Source organism: Papaver somniferum, chromosome 8 (assembly GCF_003573695.1).
Source record: "Papaver somniferum cultivar HN1 chromosome 8, ASM357369v1, whole genome shotgun sequence".
Taxonomy (NCBI): Eukaryota; Viridiplantae; Streptophyta; class Magnoliopsida; order Ranunculales; family Papaveraceae; genus Papaver; species Papaver somniferum.
In genome coordinates, this window is record NC_039365.1 from 128,607,481 (window position 1) to 128,626,192 (window position 18,712).

General features: G+C 40.1%; 1 protein-coding gene and 1 pseudogene across 1 annotated transcript; both read right to left on the minus strand.

The window, feature by feature from the left end:
• Positions 1-1,794: 1,794 nt before the first annotated feature.
• On the minus strand, positions 1,795-3,501 carry LOC113306031 (heavy metal-associated isoprenylated plant protein 3-like). The gene is made up of 2 exons (XM_026555018.1): positions 3,429-3,501; positions 1,795-2,483 (listed from the first exon to the last, which is right to left on the minus strand). Exons 1-2 carry the CDS (start codon positions 3,499-3,501, stop codon positions 1,795-1,797), a joined length of 762 nt encoding a protein of 253 aa, XP_026410803.1.
• Positions 3,461-18,010, minus strand: LOC113306032 (annotated as a pseudogene).
• Between the last annotated feature and the right edge of the window lie 702 nt (positions 18,011-18,712).

Sequence of the window (18,712 nt, forward strand, 5' to 3'; positions counted from 1 at the left end):
TGAGCTAAATCTCCCACAACCAAGGCAATGAGGAATCTATTTACGCATGAATAATTGGTAACTATTTTATTTTTCTCTAATTTATAATTTATGATTCACTCAAGCACTGCTTTTGCAGAGTTTGAAATTGTTTGCATAATTTTCTTAATTAGTTGTGATTCAATCTGATAGGTTATACTTTGTTTAGTCAATTGATAATTTATGCTTAGGGAAGATATTTGAGGATTTGTTTGATTATTTGTGAATTAAGAAATAAGGGACTTAAAAGATAATTAGAGTTTTTGGATTATTTGCCATAACTTATTCACGTGTGATAGTGGGATCAGTGTCTTGGTTATTCCTAATAATCTTGAATTAAGTTTTCTTTGTTTTTAAATTTCATTAAATCTAAAATCTTTTGCTTTCATAAGTCTCAACGAACTTTTTACTACAACTCAAATTGAAATCACATCATACGCAAACTTAGTTCCCGGACTTTCACAGTAAAAACCGTTCACATATGGGTATGCATACTTGGTTCCCGTACCTAAATCAGTTTTACAACAGTTTGCATATGGGTATGCATACTGTGTTATATCCAGACAATGATTAATTGTTCTAAACTCACATTTCAATCATTGAAACATTCTTAGAAGACGAAAATAGTTGTCTCACACAAACTATTAGCTTATAAGAAATTTTCAAGTGATCGAATGATCAATACGAAACATTCCGAGTCTACATCAAATAACCGTCTCACACAAATCATGTAAGATGTAACAAAGCGATTTTCACATGATCATCTTTTGACTTTCGTTAAGAATAATGACGAACGTACTTAAAGCAAAAGCTTTCCAACACATATTTCGAGAAAGATATAAACAAGTTAAACTCAGCTCGAAATATCAAATGTGTATAATGTTAAAGTCTGTATAGCTATACGACTTAGTCTCAACAGGAGATAAAATAGAATGGACTTCTGAGTGATAGATTAGTTCAAGTCTCCACATACCTTTTTTTGATGAAGTTCCTCCAAGCGCCCCTCAGTAGATCTTCGTCTTCAATCGGTGAATGTCGTGAAGTCTAAAGCTCAACTACACATTCTATCCTAATCCGAGACATAGCTGTAAGTAGACTAGAAATCAAGACTTATAGTTTTGACAAATAAACTTGACAAACAAGCTTGAGATGGAAACACTTGCAAGTTCGACCTAGCAGTGCTCTAACAATAAGTATCCCCAATTTCTAGTTAAATTTTCAAACATTACACTTTCTCATCATATCCACATAATTTTATATTCTCAACCATCCACATTTTTTCCGTAACTTGATGACAAAATAAAAAAAAATTAGGATTTTCATCATCAAACATTTCAGGAAGCCAAGATGATTTTGGAAAACTTACTCCAAGCTCAGGTGAAGCACATAAGTAGAAAACATAACTGAGCAGTGGAACACATTGCAAAAGAAGCAAGGATAAAAAATCTCCAACATATATCTGCACAGTTGTAGCAAAAAGCTTAAAAAAATTTCAAAAATCTGACATTACTTCCGATATATTTGATAAAAATGAAATTATAAACTAATTGTACTATATTTACCGGTTAATAAATTATTACCTATCCGTCAAAAAAAAATCACTAAACATCTCATACTGACGAACATGATCAACCCCATAACCATTTCCAGGACCATACCCATTTTCATATCCATATCCATATACCCTTTGTCTTGGACCAGCACGAGGGTGTTCATATATTTTAGCAGCTCCTCCATCCGTTCTCTTGTCACTTCCACCACCACCACCATTTTCTTTCATCTCATCACCATCTTTCTGTTCCCCGACATTTCCTTCCTTCGCCGAACAATATGAACATCTCTTTTGAGTATTTGTTTCAAAGAAGTTATGAGTTCTGTAACATCCATTGTTCCTTTCACTTTCACAAAATTGTTGGCCTCATCAACGCGGAACGAATCACTATCAACTCCTTCGTACGTCGTCATAAACTTCTCAGTTTCGTTAATACAATCTGCACAATGTAAATCAATCTTCAGAATAACATTACTCATCACTTGAGGCGGAATAACAGTACTCATCACTTGAGGCGCCTGTTTTTTGATAACTTTCTTCTCCTTTGGTGTTTCCTTTTCTGGTTTCTTAGGAAAAGGGGAAATAAGTTCAACTTTCTTTTTAGTTTTTAACGCAACATATTCTCTTAGTTTTACTGGATCAACTCTTTTTCCTATCACAGTTATCTCGTTTGTTGCACTATCTCTTTCAGTTTTCTCAACACCTTCAAAACTTTGAATGGATTTAATAACTTCCTTAACACAACCAATACATTGGCAACGCTTACTAACGTTCAAAACTATAGTCACCATCTCTACTCCATCATCTTCCTGTTTCTCATTCTCGTCCTTGATGATCTTTTCACCTTTATCTGGTAGTTTCCTCCTTATTTTTCTTCTCTTTTTGATCAGTATATAGGAATTTTTAAGGGTGCCTACAAATTTGGAATTCAAAGAATAGATACCAACACCAACCAATTTTACAATTCTTATCCCCTTTTTAAGTCTCGTCGTAAGAGTTTTGGAAAAAATACCAAATTTTTTTGGACGATACATGCTAGAGAGGCCTCTGCCCCGCATTTTTCTTCTCATAGTTTTGGGAAATTCTCGAATGTTTTTTTGCATAAAAAGTCCGCCGCCTCGCATTCTTCTTCCTTTTCTTTTGGTTTCGGAAAATTCTCACATATTTTTTGAGCACGAAACAAAGAGATTTTCACCCAGTTTCCTAAGCTCACTTTTCTCTTGCTTCTAACCTAAGCTCACAAAATCTTTCCTTCCCGTCTGGTCCGAATTTGATACTTATATATACGTGTATCTCCTCCCGAACTTCTAAAAATATCCCCTCCCAACTTCTGAAAATAAAATTGCCACCTGGCATCTGTGTAAACTCAATTTAGGGAACTTCTAAAAATAAAGAAGATAGTGCCAACAGGTGCCTTCAATTGACAGTTGCGGGTGCCTTTAGAAACTTTACTTCCTTGGAGTTACTACCTAAGGAACATGGGAGGTGCTTCTGTGAAAGGAGCAATACTGAAACAATGAGCAAGTCGAACAATAAACTCTCGTGGCAAAAGTGCCACAGGTTCGAGGCAAGAACTACTCAGTATAAAAGCACCATTGTCAAAACAACCCATTTTGATGATGTTACTCAATATCTACCTTTTTAGGCTACCTGCTGCGCGCATAAATGAACAATCTTGTCAGAACATAGCCAAAGTGTTAGTTTGTAAAGGAAGGAAGTTACAGCGAGTAAATAAATGTAAGAGCAGCAAAAAGATGAAATGAAAACAACAGAAACCATATTATTTAGTCATATTACAAGGAAATATAGTAAGTTGTAAGTTACATTCTTATACCTGTACAAAATTAAATGTATATACCATACAGCATAATCAAGAATGGAGATTGGAGAGCAAGCCCATTGTCACGCACCTTGTCTTTCTGATCCTGCATTAACTTAAGTATCTCTTGGAACAGAAACACTTAATACTTTCAATATCCATTCAACTTTTCTTTAAGACTGGTCAGTGGAATGTAAGGCACACAAGTTCATTTCTGACGGTGACGGATCCATCCATTTTCTTGTCCACGACCTGTAAATTCTGTACACCGACACCAACTGGAATCATCAATTTACCTCCTAGCTTTAACTGCTGTATAAGTGCTTGCGGAACTTCTGGAGCTGCTGCACCTACATAAATAGCATCATAGAGTGCAAATCCTGGCCAACCAAGCCTTCCATCTGCGGCCATGTAAGGGCATATCAATAAACCCGTAAGAACCAATAATAATCATATGATAAATTAGCATTGACGAAATTCATAATTTAGAAGAAATGATGGATAACATCATTCTTATCTTTTCAGCTTTTCATGGTTCTATGGTATCTGTAGTTGTGGAAAATCCCACAACTACACCTTGTAATGATAATAACACAAAGTTTAAGTCATATTGATCAACATAAACGTTAATGATATTATTCATCACTTTGACACTTATATGATCTTTCTAAATTCTTTAAAATGAATGTGTATTGCTCTTACAGTGGATTCAATCTAAGTTTATACACAACGATGGAGAAATACAAAGATGTGGGCTAATTTCTAAGATGGAACTTGTTTCTTCCTTTATTGAAAACTTTCTTAGCTTATCCCTTTCAATTGATCTCTCTCTCCCTCTCTCATTTCTAAGTCCTTATATAGGCAAATTTATCGATAGAAGACAATCATAATTCACGTGCAAGATCATAATTGATTGATTCTGTTTCAGTTTGTTTTACACGGCAGGTTTTTGGAAGCTGTCTCTGTCTATCACATGGTTATTTGGTCCTTCGTGCTTCTAATGGAGTTAGTAATCGCGTTATCTTCGTCGGGTAACTATTCGTTCGCACTCTTTTCCTATTGCCGCGTGACTACTCTTCGTCCTGTTTTCTGGTTATTGTTTTGTCTTCGTGCTTAAGATTTTTTTGCCCAGGGAAAAGTTGTATATTTGCCTTGTGCGATATTTCGCCCCTGCATTTTGCCTCTTCTCGCGTTATTTTTTTCTGAAAATGGAATAATGCGAGAATTCTGGTCGAACTTCGCACTAGCCTTGTCTTTTCGTTTCCTTTACCCGAAATTTCTCCATGTTTTCCGTATGATTTTTTCCACGTGTTGTAACTCGCCTCTTTTCAGTTGACACATCAATGTTTCTACTTTTGACCGGCTACCTCTATAGCCGGTTGGCTTGCTTCAACAAATGCTTTTGAAGGGACAGATTCGTCAATTTTTACTTTCTTATTTCTTCTTCTCCTCTGTTTTGGAAGAGCCTGTTTTTAATTTTACAGAGATGTGTTTTCTAAGAGATTTACCGTCATGTCGATCCAATCCGTCATTCCTTCTTCTACTGAATCATCTCCCCGGTAAGTATTACTTGAATCTAGAGTATTTTTCTTGAGTTTTAACATTGGATAGATGTTTGGGCTTCTTTCATTTCTGTTGTTCTTGATGTTTTGTCTGTTTCTGTTATTCCCATACCTGATTTCTCAGCCCCAGCCGTACCCAATTGAAACTTCCGGGAAAATTTGTTAGTAATCGGAAGGGGGCCACGAAGGAGAAGAAGGATTCTCTCAAGAGGAAGTCTTCGCAGGATCAAACAGTTAATGCTGATGAGAATTCCCCTCAGAAGAATAAGTTTTTGCGCCGCAAGGCCCTTGTCTCCTGTGTAAGTACATTGTCCTTCTTAGGACCAGCCATTGTCGCACCTTTTGTCCAGAGGAAGGGCGAGTTGGCCACTAGTCTTTCTTCGCGACCCATTTCCAGTCTTGCTCGTGCTCTCGTCCAACCTTCCTGTGTGGCCTTAACAACGTGCGCAATAGACACTCCTCAAGCGAAAGAGGTCATTATGGAGGACCCTACCATTGGTGGAGCCTATTCCACTACCCCTTCTACTGGTGTTGAAAGCTATTTTGTAGCTATCGTGTGCTCTCTTCCTGACAATGTTGTCGCAAAAAATGACCAGGCGGCGAATCCCGTTGTTGATAATGCAGCTGTTGAAGCTTCTCAATGGTCCGAGTTAGCTTATCGCGCTCCTGATATCTCGCCTCCTGAAGAGGTTTTTTATTGTCGTTGTTGTAAATAAAGATTCGAACTCTAAGATTTGTGAAGACTAGATTTAAAGGTTTAACGAAAATAATAAAAGAGAGCTACTAGGACTAGGATTCCACCAAATTCATATCATAAGGCTCAATTATTCATTCTCAACAATTATCGCTCAATAAAAATAACGTCGACTCTTATTTTTCCAAAATAGATTCTCAAAATATTAGTTATAAATCGTAAGCATGGGACATCAAACATTTAAGCAAGCATGACCCATCAAATAAAATAATAACTAATTAATTCAAATCATAATTCTATTTTAATTAGTGCAAAAGTCATATAGAAAATAAAATAAATTTATCCATGTATGAAATTCGGCTTCCTCCGTCGTCCCAGTGTTGGGGTTTAGCTCATTAGGTTGGAAACACGCTCAAAAATATAATTCATAGCTCAAAAGGTGTTTTTATTGAAGAAGAGTAATAATATAGTGAATCTGCAATGCTGTATTGGCGTTACAGACGTCACCGTTACAAGAAATTGTTGCAAATTCAAAACAAGCATGCCAAACTGACTGTTATGAGTACTGTTAATAAAAGACAGTTCTCTAGGACAGTCTGTAGGCGTCAAATGTTGTTGTTGTTCTTCTTCTTCTCTGCAGTAGAAGAGAAATCTGCTCGGCAACCCTCTGTTCTTCTCCCCAACTCTCGATACCCCTTAAAGTTACTTCTCAAAAGTTTATATAGTCTCGCAGCACCAAATATCCCCTCATAACTCCATACAATTCTCCATTTATGCGGCAGTAAAGAATATCTCCTTGGGAATATTTTCTTCCCTGTTTTATCTTCCCACGCCTCTACAGCTGCCTAACTCCATTCAACGCGTTGATTCATCATCCAAACACGTAACAGATTCGTTACAGCACACTCAGGTTACACGCAATTACCGTAAATAGGTCGGTAGATCCCCAGAATATTTCAACCGTAAGTTTACTCCCACGTTTCTTCAATCCGTTACTCAGATCCTTTTTATTCGAAACGATGCCCATTACCAAGCCTATTTTGGTCGAACAGGTCGGTATGAGTCCAATCCCATGTAATCCTCCAGCTAAGCTCGTCTTAATTCTTCCCTGGAATTCACGTAGAATACGTTCTTCCCCTGTTAATCCAAGCTCGATGAACTGGCCCTATTTGATCGATTCTGTTGGACTTACTAACCATGTTCAGTCTTAAGGGGACCAAACCAAACAAAACCCGTGACTGAATCTACGGTTAAAACTCTTGCAGAAAGAACCATTCTTCCCGTGAACTACCAACTCCCCTGTTTTGCATTAACCGGATTATCCAGCCAATTCTGGTTAAATCCAACACTTATACCTAGCCTGTTCAGCCAAGACAGGCTTATCCAGGGAGTTTCAGTGATTGAATCTCCCTAAAGTACCTTCAAAATCCAAACCCTAATCTGCCCTGTGAAACCAAGTTTTCCCGCCAAAAGGTTCAATTAAAACGTGGAAGAAGATTGTGTCCTCCTAACTGCTGATGGGGTGTGAATAGCATGTAGGTACCCCTTAGTAATTTGGGTGCCCCTTATCTAGAAATGTGAGTCTGAATAGCAGATGCCCTCTGGGGTACAAAAACCACTTTTGGAGCAACTTTCTCCATAAGAGCTTATTTCATAAAAACACCTACAAACAAGTTTATTAGTGATAAAATGAGTCCCAGCTAATGTATTTATGGGTGAAAATGCTTCGCACTTTCGTGCTCATCACCTCCCAAATTTGACTCTGATTCGTCACAACTTTCTAAGCGCGATAATCTTATCGCCCATGAGTCTGCAGTAAGGTTTCGCTTTACTCGTGTTATTTTCACTTCACTTATTCTTGCTTTAATTCTAATTATTTGGTTTTTTCTAGGAATTCCGTCGTCGATTGGTTCAAACTGAGGAGTACTGCAAGTCTGAGCAGGTTTTTGATGATTTGAGGAATCTGGTGTCCAAGCTTCAAGAAAGTCTAACTTCCGAGGCGAATGATGCTGCTAAGCTTTGCACAAAGAATAAAGAGCTTAGGAGTGATATTTTTGAATCTTTCGCATCTTATGGGCGTGTTTTACTTTTGCACCGCCCTTCTTGATTTTAGGATTTTCATACTTAAGATTTAAACCGGAAGCGTACGCTCGAACATACAATTTCGAATATGCTGCCAAGGATTCCAAAGATGATTATGTCGTCTTGAAGGCTCAAATTAGTCAATTGTAAAGTGATTGTTTGCATTTGCACGATCAAGTAAGTGATCTCTAAGTTGATAACTCTGGTTGGCGTGCTCGGTCATATTAGCATAGTTCCTTGGTGGGTCGTCTTGCTAGGGCTCTAGAGGTATTCAATATTTTGAATCGCGCCCTTCTTGATGAAAATCGCACTTTGTCTAATGACAATCGAAGTTTAAAGGATAATAAGATTTCCTTTGATGGCACGTATTATAGGCTTCAACCGGACCGCCATCTTTTAAAGAGTTCTCTTCAATCTCGGAAGAATGTAGTTAACGATTTGGCAACAAAATTTAATAAATTATTAGGTGAAAGGGATGAAGCTCACCAGAGTAGAGATAAATCTTTGGAGGATTTAAGGTCGCTTCAAGATGTTAATCATCAATTGACAGTTTCGTGTGACGTGTTGATTAGACAGAAAAACTCTCTCGTTCTTGGTGAGAAAGAATTGAGAGATCGTATCCAAGGTAATTCGGGCGACAGTTTTTATGAAGCCGTGAGTGTTTTTAAGAGGTCTATGACCGGGGCTACCGACGCGAAAAATAAACTATGTGATGTTATTTCGCATAATGAAGGTAATCGTGAAGGCTGCCTCAGCTTCTGCCACAGTATCGTGTCTTCGCTTAAGTTTTTTCGTCCTGATCTATCTTTCTTCTGGTTTTTTGTAGAGTCTGAGCTTTCGATCCAACAAGAGGTTGTCGTGTTGAATAAGAGGCTTGGGGATTTTCAGGAGGATCTGGTTAAGGCCCACGAAGAGCGAGATTCTTCTTCTCAGCAACTTTCCACAGTCTCTCGTTTGGTGGCTGATCTTTCGCAAGAACGTGACAGGTTTCGAAAAGCGAAAGAGAAGCTGGAGTGTTCTTTTTCTTCGCTAGAGTAGGAATATCAATTGTTTGAGCATGAGGATGATAAGAAGTATTCGAAGGAGACTCAACGTCGAGTGAATAAGGAAACTAAACTTGCGGTTGATTGGGTTGCTCGAAATATCTAGCGCAAACTTGTCTCGAGGTGAACGTGTTGGTGGTGGAGAGAAGCAAATCGATCCGCAAGAACCTGATCATGTTAATGCCGATGATGTTGAGAAATAAAGAAACTTCCATGGATACGTCCAATGGTCGAGTTCTTGACGTTAAGGATGGTGATGTCGCGAATGAACAATAATCTAAAGGTGCTGATGTTTTAGTGCGAACTTGCCAGATTTTGCTCGAAGTTACTAGTTCTCCTTCTGTCGTGCTTGTGCTAGGGACTGTTGAGGTTGATTCTACCGATCCTTAGGCTTCATTCTTTTTCTTGGTCGTCGTGTTTTTTAACCTCTTTATCTTGCTTTGGATGAGTGTCTGGGTGCTCCCAATCTTGGGGGGCGTAACATTCCTTGTGTTTTCTCTTTTTTTATTTTCTGCGTTTAAAGAGTTACGGTGGAACAGAGAACCAAAAAACTGAATTTATTTTGCAATCTATTGCCATTAATTTTATATCGGTATGCTGGGTGTGTCTTATCTATGTGGTGGTAAGCTCTAGAGCATCTGACTGAGAAGGTGGAAAGTATGTAGTTTTAGTATTCCCATACTAGCCTATGATTTCCACCTTCAAAGGAAGGTTACTTCCCTAAATAATATGCTTGGTTTAATACGAAATATTTCATAGGAATGGTGTGAGTGTTTACATATGTGGACTAAATGGTAATGCAAAAAGGGGTAAAATATGTGGATTGTGCGAATAATTATTCATAGCTCATGCGAATACCATATTCATGCTTACGCGAATATCAAAATTATGTGAATATTAAATCTAGGCGAAAGTTAAATTTATACTTGCCCCTTATTTGGTTGTTGAGTTGTTGTTAATGTTTCGCCCTCTGTGTTTCGCTGTATCATTTGGTCACGTATTTTGTGGCTGTGATGCCTCAGCTTTCATCTTGCTCTTTTGTGACTTGTGTTCGCGTGACTTTTGACGAAGTTTCTTATTTTGCCTCCTAAGTAAGGTCTTATTGTGCCTTCCCCGCATATATAGAACTTAAAGGACTTATGGTTGCCTTGGACAGGGGTTTCAATACGTTGGGCGACGAAATATCAGTTCCATGTGCTCTTGAGAGTCATTGGCATTTGATCTCGCATTGTCTTTGTTATCTTATTGTTACCTCCTCATGTTGTATTTGCGAAAATGCGGCCGGCCTTAAATACTCCTGTGAGTACAATCCCTGACACATTGTCGTCTTGACACAATTCAGGTCCCTAGTTGAGGGTGTCGTCCCTTTAATACCCCTTGAGTTTCCCTTTCAAGGAGGTCACCCCTAACCATTCCGTTTAGGCGCCTCCTATCCAGTTATGCGACAATCATTTGTTTTCGTGATCTCATTCCCTCCGCCGATATGGCTTTTGGTTACAAGACCACACCCTAGATGGGTGTACTCGGAACCGAGTGTATCCAAGCCAGGAATTCCTTTTACTCCACTGGTCATGTTTCTAAATTGACATGCTAAAATTGGGTACCCAGCCTCCCTAAGTAGAGGTTTTAAATTCCATGGATGGGTGAACGTGATCTTCCCTTTGCTGTCAGTGAGTTCATACGCTCCATTTCCGACGATGCTTTTGACGATATAAGGTCTTCCTAGTTCTTCGCAATCTTTCCTCCTGACTCCCTTTAGTATGGTGGGATTTCGCGCAATACTAAATCTCTGACCTTAAATTCTATTGGCTTGACCTTTTTGTTATACTCCCGGGACATTCTTTGGTGATAATTGATCATGTGACGTAGCGCGACTTCCCTTCTTTCTTCCACATCATCGAGTTTGGCTAATATGAGATCTGTCTTGAAGATTTTTTTCCATACTTCGCGCTTGGTGGTTGGTATGATGACTTTTTTTGGCAATACTTCCTCCACACCATAGGTTAAGCAGAATGGGGACATTCCAGTAGCTTCTCGCCTTGTCGTTCTGTATGCCCATAAAGCATTATGAAGCTGTTCGCACCATCCTTTGTGGTTCCCATCAAGTTTCTATTTCAGTATGTCTGCCAAAGTTTTGTTTGTCGTCTCTGCTTGGCCGTTACTTTGTGGGTAGAGTGGAGTCGACTTACCGCTCTGGATCTTGAACGATTTAAGTAGCATGGCGATATTTTGTCCTTCAAATTGATCCCCGTTATCCGAAACTATTTGTACCGGATTCCAAATCTACATATGATTTTTTCAAATATAAAGGAGAATACATTGCATTCCCTAATGCGTTGGGTCGCCTTTGATTCTATCCATTTTGTGGATAATCTGTTGCCACAATCAGATATCTTCGCTGCTTGTTTCCTGGTATGAGGGGTTTGACTATATCCAGACCCCACTTCGCCAAAGGCCGGACGCTTAAAACCGAATTTAGGGTCGTCCCTGATATGTTTTCCATATCTCTGACATTGTTCGCATTTCATAGCAATGTCTTTCGCATCCTTATGAAAATGTGGCCAATAATAGACTTTCCCCTTAGCTTTGTGTGCCAAGGATCTCGCGCCGCTGTGATTTCCAGCGTCTTCATAGTATATCGCCTTCATGATTTCAATATCTTCCTCAAGAAATAAGCACCTTAAGAGTGGTCAGAGAAGGATCTTCTGTATAACACTCCGTCATGCAATTCATAATTTGTGGCTCTGGTTTTGACTTTATCTTCCTCTAGTCTGTCGCGTGGTACTTCTTCATTCTGCAGTCATCATCTTTTCTTCTTCCTTCCATTGTGCGAGTTTCTTCTCATGTTCTTGCTTGGTGATAATTGTTTCTTCATCCTGGTTCTTATGGTTGGGTTGTTTTCCTTCCTTCTCATCATATATAATAATAGCTCGTGCTGACTTTTCTTATCGCTCACCCTACTCCACTTTGTCCAGTATTGTGTATCTTCTGCATCAGACACTTCTTCTGCCATCTATTTTCCTCTTCGCCTGTCAACACCCTTTCTTTGCATTGTTGTTGAATATTCACCTTTTGATACGGCTCTTACCATTTCGTTGGCAGGAAGTTTCGCGGAGAGATCCGACTGATTTTAGTAACAGAGAAGATATTTTGAAAGGGCTTTTATCAGAGTACCTTTGAAAATTTGAGAGATAAATAGTTCTTGAAGAAGACTTTCCAAATAAGGTAAAAAGATGGTGAAGTTTTTATCAAAATTTCATGGTGGACAGAAAAAATGGAAGGTATGAAGATAACGAAGAAACTTTGAGGAATGATGATTCCGAGCTATCAATCATCAGGTGATCATAAATCCTCCATGTTTCTAGCGTCAAAATGTAGTTGTGGAAAATCTCACGACTACACCCTTGTAATGATAATATCACAAAGTTTAAGTCATATTGATCAACCTAGACATTAATGATATTACTCACCACTTTGACACTTATATGATCTTTCTAAACTCTTTATAATGAATGTGTATTGCTCTTACACTGGATTCAAGCTAAGTTTATACACAGCGGTGGAGAAATACAAAGATGTTGGCTAATTTCTAAGATGTAAATTGTTTCTTCCTTTACTGAAAACTTTCTTAGCTTATATATCTCAATTGATCTCTCTCTCTCTATCATTTCTAAGTCCTTATATAGGCAAATTTATCAATAGAAGACAATCATAATTCACGTGCAAGATCATAGTTCAATGATTCTGATTCAATTTTTCTTACACGCCAGGCTTTTGAAAGCTGTCTCTGTCTATCACACTGTTGTTTAGTCCTTCGTGCTTCTACTAGTGGAGTTAGTAATCGTGTTATCTTTGTCACGTAAATATTCGTTCGCACTCTTTTCATGTTGCCGCGTGACTACTCTTCGTCCTGTTTTCTGGTTATTTTTATGTCTTCGTGCTTAAGATTGTTTTACCCAGGGCTAAGTTGTATATTTATCTTGAGCGATATTTCTCCCCTACAATATCATCCAATATGGAGCATGTCGGGGAGACTCTTGAAATTTCGTAATAACTTTCTTGAACTAGTCAAGCATGAAAATATGATGTACAGTTGCCGAGTCTGATCAATTAACTTATAAAAGAAGAGAACTGATAGGAGGATATCGGATGGATAACCAGTATATCATGGAATGACAACACAAGTTCCACTGATCCTTTTTTAAAATGTTCTCATTCATGTTAAAATTGCAGGATAATGCATAGTCAATGTGTTACAGAACATACCACCGACATGTATAGAGAGTGAGCCTTCCTCCAGGAACGGTGCAGCTGTACTGTTTTTCTGCCATTGCGGTTTCCTCGTTAACAAAATTTCTGGTGTCTTGTGTTTTTTCCTTTCCGCATTATATTGTTTATCTTTATAATTGGGTTTATACATGTTTGTATGTTTTCAATCTCAGTAGATACGTCCAATTAGTTGTAATCGATTACGAGACTTATTTTTTGTAAAATTCGTATCTTGAAAGACAGACAACAAGTTTAATCACTCGGCAGAATTCCAATCCGATTATTTTGATACGACTAGATTGATCTTGGATATTGATTTTTGAGATCGTCCAAATACTCTACCTAATTAACAATCAAGTTCACGGGCCTTATGTCTGTATAAATACTGATTGAGTAGAGGTTGAGATATATTGCCAAGGATCATTAAGTTGGTCTGCTTGATATTGCATTAAGTTTTGTTTGTACATGTTGTTGAACAAAAAAGTTGGATATATTTAGTATCCTTCCGTTTTCAATTACCAACGGAAAAAAAGAAAAAAGTATAATTATGATAATATAATATTGAAACGAATAAGGATTAAGTAGGGTGGACAGAAGATCAAATAGTTTTTTTATCTGCCCTGATCGAGTTAACCGGCAGTATTAAAATATGAATTTTTAGGTGTCATAGCTGGTGGAATATTGTAAATAGTATATGCTCGTAGGATATAATAATCCTGTCACCAAAGTCCATGGGTGCATCCTTAAATCCCAAGTGCTCGACCAAAAATCCCACAAGCATACGGATTTACTATTTACCAAACCAAGCTTATTAAGGGCAGTTCAACAAATTTTTTTTTTTTTGTTTTTGTTTTTGCAAAGCTAGATGGATGACCAAAGGTGGATTTCCGCTATGGGAAAAGTAATGGTGATAGGAAAAGAAGAGTGGGCGTACGAGATCCGTGGCAGTTACAGAAGACCTGCCGGCGGCTGACAGGATCCGTTGGTGGACGCAGAAGATCCACAGGGGGCCATGAGATGATCCCTCAATGATAAAAAACCAATGTCTCTTTTACCAATTGTGAACACGTAAATCACGAAGGCATCTATATGTTCACAAACAATATTCACACTCTAGGTACCGACTCGTGCTGATAATACAATGGCATTGATTCCTTGGCTCAAAACCTTCGGGTTTATCATAGCCTCATCTAAAAACATCGCGAGTGGCGTTTACGCAGGGGAAGATAAAGAAAACGAAGCATAAAAGTAAAACTCATGGAGCGTTAGGCAAAAATAAAGTGCTGAAGTGTAAATAAGACTGGGATTTACGTAGTTCAGTACTAAGGCCTACATCCACGGGGTTGTTGTTTCACTATGTACTTGATGGTTACAAAGATAGTCGAGTGACTTTGGGGTTTACATAGGTCTGTATATTGTAAAGGACTAACTTACACTCGCAATCTTTCTCTCTCCTTCTCCTCCTGATTTTTCCGATCCCCTTACTCTTGGTGGAGAGGGAGTATTTATAGGGTTAGAGTGTGGGACCCACCTCTGAGGACCGTTGGAATCTTATCTTCTTGTGTTTTGTGTCCATCACGCGGGGGTCTTCGTTTATTACTTCATCACGCAGAGTCGTCTTCGTTCGTTCCACGGGTTGATCGACACGTATGTTGCTCAGAGTGTTTAATGCGGGTAGTTGAGGTGCCTGCTCGTGTCAGGCAAGTGTCTTCTGCCCCTGTCACATCCATGTCAGTTCATTTTCTCTCCACCGTTGATCTTGGCTTCTTTTGGGGATGAGATAAAGTAACTCTTCGGGAGTTATCTGGTGCTCCGCAGTACATCGTGTTACGGTACGTCTTTTTAACTTCTGCCCTTAGATTTGTTTGGGCAAAGATCCAACGTCGGCGGGATGGGCATCTTAGCTGTGGGCACATGTCATCATGCTTTGATGACTTTGTCCGCATGCTCTCCACGTATGTTCCTATATACACGTGTTTGATGATGAAATATGTTCACACAATTTTCCCCTTTTCTTCGGGCTTGAGTGTTTAGTGGGAGCATTGAAGAAAACAATCGTTACATATTCTTCCTCTCTCCTAATAACTTCTCCTAGAGACTTGGGCATGTTTCGTATTCGTGCATTAACTGCTCATTTAATGGGCACGTTTCCCATTCCTCCCTTAACTTCCTTCTCTTTCTTTCGAGTATATTAAGGAGAGGAGAAAAATTAATTTCATTCTCCTTCGAAAATTAATTTCATTCTCTGTCATTCTTTGTTCTTCAACCATTAAATTCTCTGTCTTAGCATTTATCACGCTCCCTTCTTCATTGTTTCTGGTTTCTTTCATTATCTGTCAGTCTTCATTCTCTGTTCTTCGACCATTAAATCCTCTGTCTTAGTATTAATCACGCTCCCTTCTTCATTGTTACTGGTTTGTTGTCCTCTTCCTGCTGCTGTTTGTGGTGGTAAGGTTTCTTTTCTTTGTTCCTTTTGTTTTAAGCTGTGTTGGTTGTAAATTTTCTGATGTTGATCGTATTGTAGCCTCCCATTTTTGTTGCTGTCGTCCTTGTTTTTGATGAAGAACCCTTTTCTAATGCTTGTATGCTAGTTTGCCCCTGTTCTTCGTCGGAAATCAAGGAGGCCATTGTTTTACGTGTATTGATTGGACTTTTGAGTTTGGGGTTTTTAGGGTTTCTGTTCTATGTTGAGATGGACTGCTAATTTTGTGGTTTTTTGATCTTTGGTAATGACCTTGTGTTTGTTTCTAACTTGTTTATGTTGTATCTCTTCGCAGCCATGTTTGACCGTCCGCGTCTTCCTCATCAAACTCCGGGTTCTAGTCTACCGAGATCCCCTCCGTGCAGGGAGTCTCAAATGAATCCCCGTGGTATCAGAGTTTCTTCTTCAGGGGCGAAGTTCTCTCCTCCTAGGAAAGATGGTCCTTCAAAAAATCCTTCCGGGTCTCGAAACGCTGCCGAGCGTGCGGTTTCTCGTCCTCGTGATGACGTTAGGTGTGCGCAGACACCTCCTCGTTCTTTTGCTTTTGATGTTCCTCCTCTGCGTTCAGTAGTGCCTGTGCAGCACCCTCTACCGCCGCCTCCAGTATTTCCTCTCAAAGGGAAGAACACCAAAGGTTGTGTCCCAAGGACTGAATCGTCTAAAAATCCTTCTTTTAAAAGACGAGCTTCCGAGGCTTTTGTTGGTTCGTCTAACCCCGCGGAACAGGATGAGGCTGCCCCGGTGATACGCAGTGTTCCGGTCAGTAAGAAGAAAGTGACGTTCATTGACCTTGAAGTTTTCAAGGAAAATCATGAGCTTCAAGCCTTCGAGGTTCGTTTCTATGCCTCTGAAGATGATATTACTTATGAGCTCCTCACGAAGTATCAGTTTGACGAGTTCCATCTGTTGACTATGGTTGGAGCTTTCGAGGCGGGTCTTATGCTGCCGTTGTACAAGTCTGGAGATTCCTTCTTTTACGATGTGCTTGCTGGTCGTGAAGTCTCTTCTACCAATACTCACAGCCGTTCCGTGTCGCAATTATCGGGGAATTATCTCCATGCACTGAAGGAGTGTTATCTGCGGAGTAAGGGACAGACGATGATGACATGTTACGTTCCAAATCCCACGGAGAGGGAATGGTACACTCCTGAAAACTTCAACAACTCTTTTGGCGATTACGTCAATAGTAGGAATCGTAAACCGTGGAGTGTTAGCCTTCGGAATCTCGCTGCTCCTCGGGGTGAGATTCGTCTGTTAAGTGAGGTCAGCGATGCCAAACTGAAGTATGTTCCGGGCACCGAGGGGTCTAGTCAGCGGAAACTTTTTCCGGCCCGAGAGAGGATCAAGCGTGACCATGACTACGAGTGGCACGCTACTGTGATCGAAGTTGTTGGTCCTTGGGCGTACGGTTGGATTCCCGGTCCACGCGGTTGGCGTCCTTATGGGAGTAGCAGGCCACGTGAATCTCCTCCGGCTCGTTATGGAGATTTCTGTCCCTGGCGTTTAAACTTCGCAGGTATGAACTTTCCTTATGCCCTCGACGTCGTTGAAGGAGACGAGGAGGAAGGTTCTGGTGCTATACTTCCACCGAAGAGTGCCACTACTGCTAAGGTATGGTTATTTCAGTTTCTGGTCGCACTTGTTCGAAAAGTAACTCTGTGGAATGTAACTGTTCGAAAAGTAACTTTGTGAAACATGTGTTGGTTTGCAGGTTTCGAAGAAGAAAAAGATTGGGCCGAAGCAGTCTTCTACCATTGTGATGGGTGAGGCTGAGGTTCATGAAGAGGTTACCAGTCCGGTAAACGAAGAGTTTTCCGAGGATGAGATTTCTGATGGGGAAGAACGTACTGATACTTCCCCCCTAATGTTGAGGATATTGGTGCGGGTTTTGAAGGGGATGGAGGAAATAATGCCGCGATAGCTGATGGCAGTGTTCTCGCTGATATGTCAGTCCCTACTGGTGATGCTGCGGGAACTCTCCCCACCATGTCTCAAGAGTTCTCGTTTGACCGGGTTTATTCCTCAGGGGATCTCCTTGACGATGCTCTTGATTTTCCTGAAGACTTCTCTCTACTTTCCCCCAATAATGATTGGGATGTACTCGGGGGGTCTGGTAAGGAAGACGCTGCTTTTCAGGACGGAGGCGCGGGTGATCACGATGTGCGTGTTGATGCCGAAACTTGTGTTGATGAGGCAATATCAGCCAAGGGGAAGTCCGTGGTTGATTCTCCTTCTGAGGATTTCCCTCATTCGCTGATATTTGAGGGTGAGGACGCCATAATGGATTGGCTTAAGAAAAAGGGTTTGCTGTTTGTCCCTCATCCTGCCCCGGTGGTTGCTGGTGAAAAGGATTCCGATGCTTATACCCGTCGGATGATGGAACTATCTTCCAAGGCGCGGGTATCTGAGATGTGGGGGAAAAGTTTGAGTGTTCCCGAAGCTACCCTTGTACCGGAGCCCCCTACTTCTGTCGAGGATATGATGGCCATAGCCGACAGTTACCAATATGGTTTTCCTCAACAGCGTGTCTTGGAGGTAAGTCTTCGTACCTATCTCTTCGTGACGATTGAATCCTTCGGTGTAATAATGTTTTCCATTTTGATGTGTAGATGATGAGGAGTTAGCATTGTAACCATGTGTTGTATCAATTCTTTAAGGAGAAATCTTTGAAGCTGGAGGCTAAGCTTCGTCACAGAGAAAAGGAATTATCTACGGCCGAGGTAGAAATAGAAGAACTGAAGAGAAGCCTTAAAGAGAAAGAAAGGCTGGGTGAAGCGTAGGCTGGGCTTCGTTCAGAGCTTGCTGTCGTTCGTGCTGAGTTAGAGCAAACTCGCGGCCAAGTTTCTTCTTTAACAGGTTTGATTCTTTTTCCTCTTTTAGCCTCGCAGTGCGTCGTAATTCCTCTATATTCCTTAGTTGTTATGTCTGAGTCTCCCCACCCTATCTCCAGTGGGTGGCGTCCCCGAGTTGACATGGCTTCAAAACGAAAAGGCACGGCAAAAATCTCGTATCAAAGAGCTAGTCGAGAAAATTAAGAGTGAAGCCAAAAAGTGGGACGCGCGGGCTGAGGTATGGCGCGAAAGGCATGTTCAAATGGTTGATATGCAGAATCTGTATAACCATGACCGTACTTTGTTCAATGGTACGTTGCTGTGGACAAGGGAGAATCTGCGGGAATCCCGTGAGCGAAC

Excerpts from the sequence above, each read along its gene's own strand:
- LOC113306031 (XM_026555018.1), bottom strand. The coding sequence starts at position 3,501 with ATGCAGGATCAGAAAGACAAGGTGCGTGACAATGGGCTTGCTCTCCAA. Across the intron at positions 2,484-3,428 it reads ATTCTTGATTATGCTGTATG|GCACCCTTAAAAATTCCTAT; the intron begins GTATATACATTT and ends CCAAATTTGTAG.